The following is a 9428-nucleotide window of genomic DNA, read 5'->3' on the forward strand; positions in this document are numbered from 1 at the left end:
TTAGACAAAATGTAATGCTGAGAGGATTTCTATTCTCTTACAGCAGCTGGACCTTCATTCATGTCCCAAAACCATCGTGTTCATCATCCACTCCTTTCTGTCAGCCAAGGTGAAGAGGCTGGGCCTGCTGGCATAATGGCAACAGCACCAAGGAAGAGCGACAACCCCAAGCCAAGCAGACGGCAAACTGTTGTCATCCGGGAACTTTTCCAGAAACTTCCACATCCCTCACAGAATTTGGGAAATGAAATTAAGCAGTGCACAGAACATTTCTGAAATAGAAATGCAAGAAAAGCTTTTTAAAGTGTTAACAATTTCAGAATTCCTAACTTTTATTTTAATTTTGAACATAACAAATAGCATATGGCATGGATATGGATATTTATAGTTAAACCATGCCAGTCAAACCAAAAATATATAATTTGCAGTTCCGGTTGCGGTCTAAGTTAATTTGTGAAGTTAAAATATTCAGCATATGTGTAGATTCCCAGAGACACATTGACATTGTTGTACAAACCTGGTGGTTTTACAAAATACAGAATGTATGGATTTCTTTTTTATTTGGGGGGGGCGGTGAGCTTTTCTTCAATATACCAGCATTCATAACAATTCATCAGATAAACTGGACAGAAATATTTGGGTGAACCCCTTGAATGTCAGAACCTACTGGTTCTCATCTGTTTTATATATTGCCATTTCACTTGTTTTTTGTTGCCCAATTATTGAGGTGCAGTGGGAGAAGAAAATCCTTATAAATAATCATGGTGGTGTACATTAATTGCAGGAAGCTTAATCCTAACAGTTGTATTGATTTTAAGTGAAAATGGTTAGCATGTTTTACATAACATAGGAACCTCAAACAAATTATTCTGTAAGTCCTGGAAGACACAAGGGAGTGAGGCACAATCCATTTAAATCTCCATCTCTTTATATACCCAAACAGATTCAAAGAACAACACATTTTCAGATTGTTTTGCCACTGTTTTAATGTAACCTCACCATTTGTAAATCACACTATTTGTATGCGTCACACTTCTCTAGCTTTCACTGGAATATACTTCATTGAAAACATAATCTGGAGTTCCACTGGAAAACCAATTTTGGTTTTGGGTTTCTTTTGTAGTCAGTTTGAACTAACTTTAAGGTAAAGTTTAAGTTTTACTATGCATTTTAGGACTTCACCATGCTTTAAATTGTTTAAATTATGCAATTTGTATTTCATTGAAATTTTAACACATGGGTTAGAAATGAATGCCATATCTTACATACATCATGTTGCCAACATGTTTTTTTTGCAGCAAATCATTTAAAAAAATGTATTTCTTTAAAGAAGCTGTAGACTACAACAGAGCAGGATGTGGAATACAATAAGAAGGGGCACAATTTTCATAGTAATTTAAATGAAGAGAAATAGTTTTACTTTGTAGTTTAATAAACATGTTGTGTGAGTTCCTTTATACCGTACAACGGGAAATATTGGCTGAATTAAACTCTTTAATTAACACAAAAATAAGTTTCATTTTAAAATGTTTTCTGCTGACAGCCTGGGAGTCTTCAAAAACAAGCACAGCAAATGTGTTTGTAGAGCTCCTTTGTAGTTTAGAGGCCTGGGACACATTCACGTACTACAGGCAGACCATCAAACCGCTAATAGTAATTTCAGTTTGACATTGATACAATCGCTGGTCAATTGAATCCCGTTAATAATTTCCTCTTGTCCTCCCTGAAACGTATGCAGAGGGTGTGATTGTTTGCCGGAAGCATAATCAATCAATCAATCAATCAAACCTGCCAATAACGCCAGAATTAAGTCCCCACCACATGTTCCTGTTCCAGTATACGGTAGCTGTTGTTTCTGGAGTTACGACTGGGACAATTCTGTACTCATTTAGTAAGGGGTATCATGAACAATGGAATGTCTTCCTCCTGTGTAATATTTATTTTCTTATGTGCATTGTTTTGAGTTAATTTTTTCAGGTGTACTGTACAATGGGTCTGTTAAGTGATAGGACGCCTGGTGTTTGACCACTTAACTGGACCTAGCATTCATATTTGGAGCATCATTCACAAAATTAAGTAGTATTCAATTCAGAGTGTTTAGCTTCGCTTCCACAATATTCAACTTTATTTTACATAACCAGTGTGCATGACTGTCCTCTGGAGGTGACTTTATGTTACAACACAAAACCTGTGCTTTGCAATCTAACAAGATGCCAAGGCGATATTTAGCAAAGAATAATGGTCGAAACAGGACCCAAAATGGATGTTAGAAAGTAATTTGCTTAATCTTTCATCTTATTCTGTCATCATTTTTTTTATGAAGATGGAAATATTTCTCAGAAATATAAATTGTAAGACCTTCTTTGTCATAAGTGAGTGAAGGATAATTCTATTTCTTGATGAACCCACTATTTAAAAAAGCATAATGAGGATTTTCTTACTATATAAAAGGGCTTATGATGTAATTATTGGTAATTCACACATTGTTAACTCTGATCTTTCTTTACACAAATCTGTTAACTACAAGTAAATGCTGATGCCTCCTAATTGAAAACCACCATTCTGGGTTAACCAGTATATATCACTACAATTCATACTCATTTTGTCTTTGTTGTGTGTGTGGCAGATTATCAACCACTTTTACTTCATGAAGCATTTTCTATACAGTGTTAACAATCTATATAATGATATATTTAAAACTAATATATTTTTTTGTTTTGCATTTAAAAAACACAAGTTAATGTATATTCTAATTTAAAACAAAGCGTGCCTTGCAAGATTGACTGTATATAAAAGTGTAATAAACTTTGATTTGTTAACCTTTGTTGTGATGTGTTGGTCCACTCAGACCTCCTGTCTCAAAAAGCAGATGGACAGTATTGAGCACAACCTGTCAACACAAGAGTGCCGGCGTCTCACAGGTCCTGAGACCCAGGTTTGAATGCAGCTCTGCATGTGTCTGCCTGTAGGCAGTGAGTAAGTTCTACACATGAGTGTGAGTTTTAACAGGCCACTCCTCTCACACCCTGCTCAGGCTGAACGCAGCTCAGAGGCTGTTTGGTCCAGAATCAATGTCCAGGGCAAACCAGTAGCGGACTGGCCATCTGGAGCATCGTGGGAATTCCCGGTGGGCCGGTCGATCTGTGGGCTGGGGGGCTGCAGGCTGGACACAACTATAAAAAAGTATGTAGATAATCTCCTGACCCAGGCACTGTTTAACAATCTTTAAAGGTAACTGAATAGATTGGAAGGGAACGTGACTGTTTTATCAAAAGGTAGTATTCAGAAAAGCTGGGGTGAAACGGGATGCTGCATAATTCGTTGAAAACATTTGTGCAAATGTCTGCCCTTAATTCATCTGCATATCAGTATGTAAACAAAAGGTAGTTTTTTAATTGTAAACTATTAAGTGCATTTAAAAATTCTAAGAGCATTCCTTGCAACAGTGGATGTCTACATTTTTGAGAATCAATACAAATATACACCAATCAGCCATAACTTTATGACCACCTGCCTAATATTGTGTAGGTCCCAAAACAGCCCTGACCCGTCGAGGCATGGACTCCACTAGACCTCTGAAGGTGTGCTGTGGTATCTGGCACCAGGACGTTAGCAGCAGATCCTTTAAGTCCTGTAAGTTGCGAGGTGGGGCCTCCATGGATCGGACTTGTTTGTCCAGCACATCCCACAGATGCTCGATTGGATTGAGATCTGGGGAAGTTGGAGGCCAAGTCAACACCCTGAACTCGTGATTCATCAGACCAGGCCACCTTCTTCCATTGCTCCGTGGTCCAGTTCTGATGCTCATGTGCCCATTGTAGGCGCTTTCAGCAGTGGACAGGGGTCAGCATGGGCACCCTGACTGGTCTGCAGCTACGCAGCCCCATACGCAACAAACTGCGATGCACTGTGTGTTCTGAAACCTTTCTATCAGAACCAGCATTCACTTTTTCAGCAATTTGAGCTACAGTAGCTCGTCTGTTGGATCGGATCACACGGGCCAGCCTTCGCTCCCCACGTGCATCAATGAGCCTTGGCCGCCCATGACCCTGTCGCCGGTTCATCGCTTTTCCTTCCTTGGACCACTTTTGATAGGTACTGACCACTGCAGACCTGGAACATCCCACAAGAGCTGCAGTTTTGGAGATGCTCTGACCCAGTCATCTAGCCATCACAATTTGGCCCTTGTCAAAGTCGCTCAGATCCTTACGCTTGCCCATTTTTCCTGCTTCTAACACATCAACTTTGAGGACAAAATGTTCCCACCCACTGACAGGTGCCATGATAATGAAATTATCAGTGTTATTCACTTCACCTCTCAGTGGTCATAATGTTATGGCTGTTATGGTGTGTATATATAAGAAATTATGTAAAGTTTACTGTATAATATAACAAAAAGAAGCCTGTTGTAATCTTCCAAGCAACTGGTCAATTAATAAAGTTTGAATTTTAATTTTGCATTATCATTGCATAGATAACTCATGTGTTATTATAATAGTTCTGTTTTTAAATCTCCACCTTCTTAACACTGATTTGAAGCTTTAATAATTTGAGTTTGCAATTTTAAGAGAAGCCTGGATAGTGATAGTGCAAGAAATATAGAGGTGAAATGTGCAGGGTCATGACAATAATCCAGTGCATGAGTATAGAGTTATTCCTTTTCACAGTCTCAGTCTAAGAGAAACAGCAGTGATCTGGTGTAATGTTATGTTATAGCTACTTTTATGGCAGCCAGAAATTAAATCTGATACAAGAAAAGAAAAGTCTCAAAAACTCTAAAATTATGTTTTATTTTTAACAGTGTTTTAGGGAAGTATAAGTACAGGACAAAAGCAATGTATATGGAATATGTAGAAAAAACATCAAAATCACCTTTTATTGTTATTATTTATATATTAGCAGACGCTGTTATGCAGGGTAACTAACCATTCACACAAGAAACATTTTAAAGCATTTCAAAAGTGCAGTAATACAATAAGTACATCTCATGCTGTAGTTGCTTTTATGTACATATTTTGCTTAGAGAATAGCCTAGTTTAATTGTTTTAAATTGATTGTTCCATTCATATGTAATTTACCTGTTATCACCCAGATGTCCCTGCAGTGGCAGTAATCAAATTCAGAATTAAGAAATCAACACATTACACTTTTACTAATTACATCATAAATGATAGTTGCATTTAATAGACAGATGTATGAAAAGAAACATTGAGAGACCTGTAGTCAAAGACATTGCAAAAAAACAAAATACAAAGAAAACACTTTTCTTTGAGTGAACGCCCGCAACAATGTCCACTGGGTGTTCTGTACACTGATGGGTATAATGTATTTTGAACACCTTGCAATTCGTCTTTGGACCACACTCCACAGTTAACAATAGACTGACATTTATAATCAGAAAAACAGAAAACAAAGGCTGAGACTGACAGCTATGAGACGGTGCCCTTGACTTAAACTGTTGTAGCAACATATGGAAACATGATAAAACACTTTTCATAACACTTAAGCTTACAGTATTTACAATTTAAGGCATTACAAGTCATTTTAAATCAACAGCATTCAAGATTGTTACCTGTGAAATATTTTGATTTATGTGATAACTTTGTCCAGTCAAATTTGACAATGGCTAGAAGACAATACTACATGCCAATTCTCAAGCAAGATCACATTCAATTGACAGAATGGCAAGGCTGTTTAATTGCTTCTCACATATTGTGCATAAGAGATCATTATTGATAATCTCTACTGAAACTCTCAGCAACAGTCACTTGCAGTGAAGTGTAATTGCAATGCAGATTTCCCCAAAATGTGGGTTGTTTTTATCTTCATTTCCTTAATTTACAAAATTTCATTTCTGCTCTGAAAAACAGCTCAGATTTACTGATAGAAACGCTTATATATATATATATATATATATATATATATATATAGAGAGAGAGAGAGAGAGAGAGAGAGAGAGAGAGAGAGGGGGGGGGTTTAAGTGCAGCCTATTTAGTCAATTTAGTCATTGACTCTGGGTCCCTGGCCCAACCACCCGCGAGTTCCTGGAGAACATCACTCAGGATGAGTCAGTGATCCTCGAGGTGGGTGAGGATGCAATTATGGAGCCGTCTTTTTCTGTGACCTTTCTAGCATTGTAGAATTATATATATTTTGTATAAACTCAACGCATACAATTTGCTAAATTATGTAAGGAATGAAACATTTGTTTAAGTGTTCATAAGGGTTCACATTTACTCAAGACACATCTTCTCAGACAGTACTTGTAATATTAGTCCTTTCAATCCCCATTAGCTGGCACTTCACAATGCTTTTTGCATTACTAATACTTGTATTATTGATTGATTTCCCCCTTGCTCTCTTTCCCGTAGCCCTTGACTGTGACCCTACATCTTGACAGCACTTAGCTTTTACTTTCCAGGATGTATGACCTCACTTACTGTACTTACCTGTGTAAATTGGAAGTTGTAAAATGTATTATATTTTGAATTGCTCTGTTTAATGTAAATTTGAATTTGTAATGTTTGATGCCTTGTACTTAACTGTATTCTTGCACTTTGTATTGCACTTATGTTGTAAGTCACCCTGGATAAGGGAGTCTGCCAAGAAATAAAAATAATAATAATATGCTCTATTCTTAGCTTCCATCATAATGCAATATTTATAATTGGTTAATATGGTAGCTTTTGTAAAAGGTACATATGGAAGTTTTCATATTGAAAATATCACAAGTGACTCATGAGTATAGAGTATATTTTAGGAATGATGAAAATGTTTATCTGTGCTCTGTGTTAGTTAGACTAGTACTTTGTGTGAAGTGCTGTAGCCTTATTTGTTACACTGAGTTCTTTGTCTGATTTTTGATAACAACACTCCTGCTCACTGAACTCTTCCCCAACAGAGATGAAATACACACGGGCTTTGCCCCTTGCCCCCTCATTTTCCAGCTTCTTCCTTCCTCCAGTGAACCCCTCCCTTGGGTCCCTGGCCCCAGCTTCACCTTTTGAATCTGGCCCCAGCCCTCCACCTGTGTCCTCCCTCTCTTCTCCACTGGGCTCCACTGAAGGGGCAGTCGTGACTGAGGCCCAGATAGAGGAGCTCCATGCCACTGCAGCCTGTGACCGTGACACTGGAAGAGAGGAGGAGGAGACGCAGAGTGGAGGCTGCAGTCTCATCGCCCTGTACAGAGCTCTATGGAGGCGCTTCAAGACAAGAAAGAGCAAGAAGTTTGAGGTAGGTGGCAACAGTAAAGGACTACAGATACAGATATCACAGTGACTTTTGCTGTAAAGGAATGTGTTCCAGCATTGCCTCACCTCCTGTGGAGCACCGCATCCCCGTATTTAGATCATATTAATTTCATAGCACACGCACTCACCTGTTGTCACAAATGAAAATGAAACACTGAGTGATATCAGGGAAGCAGCACACTGAGGGCTGGGCTGAGCTCTAGTTCCTGCTCACAGGGACCAGCAGCTGACAGGGAGGGCAGACTGGTTCAGGCCAGGGCAGCTACACTGTCGATATAGTCTTCAGTGTTTGGATCCAATGGAAACAGCCTTATTTAAAAAGCAATACTTTGCATTGAGTGAACAGAACAAACTGGTATATATATAAGGGATGATGAGAAGGAGAACAGGAGACAGGTGGAAATTAATCACGGAAATTATGATTTAATGATTGACTGATTGGAAACTGAGGTCCTGGAACTGGATCTGGGTCCAATGTGACCTCTGGTGGCAAAGCAGGGAATAAATCATAAACAAAGCTGTGGATGTTACAGGACGATACACACATCTGATTGTGTGAATACATTTGTTCATTGGGGCAGGGGGGTTAAAACATAATTATTTGCAAGACTTATGTTACTCTGTGCAGTGTAGTTATAAGAGCAATAATACAGAGCAGTTCAAGGCATAATACATTTTACAAATTCAAATTTACACAAATACCATCTTCGCAATCCTCTACCATCCCCTCTTTCCCTCTTTAACATCACTCTCCCCGTCACCCTCCTGCTCTCACCCTCAGAAGACAATGGCACATATTGGCGTATGAGGTGGAGAAGTTGGGTTCGGAGACGGCCTTCTCGAAGATGAGCTCCATGACACCCTGGAGTCGCTGCTCTGTGTCGATGGTCAGCTCGTTCACTTGACGCATCAACGGCTGGAACATCTGTGGGGTCAGCTTGTTCAGGATACCGTTCACCCTGCGGAACAGCTCCTGTTGAAGGGAAAGGGGGAGGAGGGAAGGAAGGAAAAAGAGTTAGTTCTGCAAACCTCGGCCAAGTCTGTGTTCTTATTTGTTCTGGAGAGGTGGGTGCATGTGAGTTTATTCAGCCCCTCACTTCCTCTTCTCCATCAGTAGAGGTCAGTGGACCAAACACCATCGCACTAAAAACAGACCATCACTGGGGCTCCAAGTTTACCCACAATCCCCTTTACTAGACTAGCAAATTATTATTCCCACCCCCCAAACAAGAACTGTGTCCTCTGCTCCTACATACCTGGGTCTTAATGACCTCAGGGTCATCACCCACTGTGGGAACCTGCTTAATTGTAGGCTTCCATGCCTTCTCGGCCTTGTTGAGCTGAATCTCATGCGAGAATGACAGGGTGATGACCTTGCGCTGCTCCATCCTCTCGCCCTGCTGGGAGCGCTGGGGAGCCACTGCTGAGGGCTGGGGGGAGAAAAAGTCAATCGCTGGTCAGGGCAGAGGGTACATGTCTGCCGCTGCGAGGGCCGCAGGGTGAATAGATTCTCATTGCGCACAATCCCCGATTCGCCTGCTAGAGCTGTATTCCAATGCTCAACTGATACAACAGCACTCAGCTGAGACCGCTTCCAAGGCTAACTGCACCATTATCTACAAATAGACTTATTGTGAGGATTCTCCTTTAAATTAAAGTGGGCGGTGTCTGGAAGTGATATTTCTAAAATGCGCCAAGCCTTTAACCCGGCTTCACACTGCTAGTATTGATTCTATTGAAGTTACATTCGTGACGTGATCATATTGCAGGCACATTCATTGACATTTCCTCAGCTCTGCTGCTGCATATTGTTGATGGAAGTAAGTAAACATTAAACCTATGATAACAGCAGTCTGAAGTGATGGGCTCTGAGCCCCCTATTGTGTCCAGCAGTGGATCATCCCCTTACCTTCATGTCATTGAGGTGGAGACACTTCCCAATGATGGACTTTGGCTTCTTCAAGTCAATCCTGTCCAGGCCTTTCTTATCCCCGGCGTCTCTCCTCTCAGAGCGTTCGCGCTGGCCGCACTCATGACGCTCCGGCCGCTTGAAGAGGTTACTACACTCACCGCCATCCCGGCGAGAGCTACTCCTGAAAACGGAGGAAGGAGCGGCAGAGGACGACTGCTGCAGGGCGGAGCAGCACTTCAGGGTGCCGGTAGCGTGCCATCCAGACT

The 9428-nt window shown here is 40.5% G+C and overlaps 1 protein-coding gene and 1 non-coding gene across 2 annotated transcripts in view; one reads left to right on the forward strand and one right to left on the reverse strand.

Moving 5' to 3' along the window:
• snta1 (syntrophin, alpha 1) overlaps positions 1–2819 on the forward strand; it is a 33989-nt gene extending 31170 nt beyond the window's left edge. Inside the window, exon 8 of the mRNA XM_066702781.1 lies at positions 44–2819. Coding sequence (XP_066558878.1) covers positions 44–136 — 93 coding nt within the window. The 3' untranslated portion in view covers positions 137–2819. The remainder of the gene's footprint in view (positions 1–43) is intronic.
• Positions 2820–8339: 5520 nt separating this feature from the next.
• Positions 8340–8416, reverse strand: LOC136748943 (small nucleolar RNA SNORD66). The gene has a single exon (XR_010816664.1). It is a non-coding gene; the product is annotated as a small nucleolar RNA SNORD66 (small nucleolar RNA).
• Between the last annotated feature and the right edge of the window lie 1012 nt (positions 8417–9428).

This window comes from Amia ocellicauda, chromosome 4 (assembly GCF_036373705.1).
Source record: "Amia ocellicauda isolate fAmiCal2 chromosome 4, fAmiCal2.hap1, whole genome shotgun sequence".
Taxonomy (NCBI): Eukaryota; Metazoa; Chordata; class Actinopteri; order Amiiformes; family Amiidae; genus Amia; species Amia ocellicauda.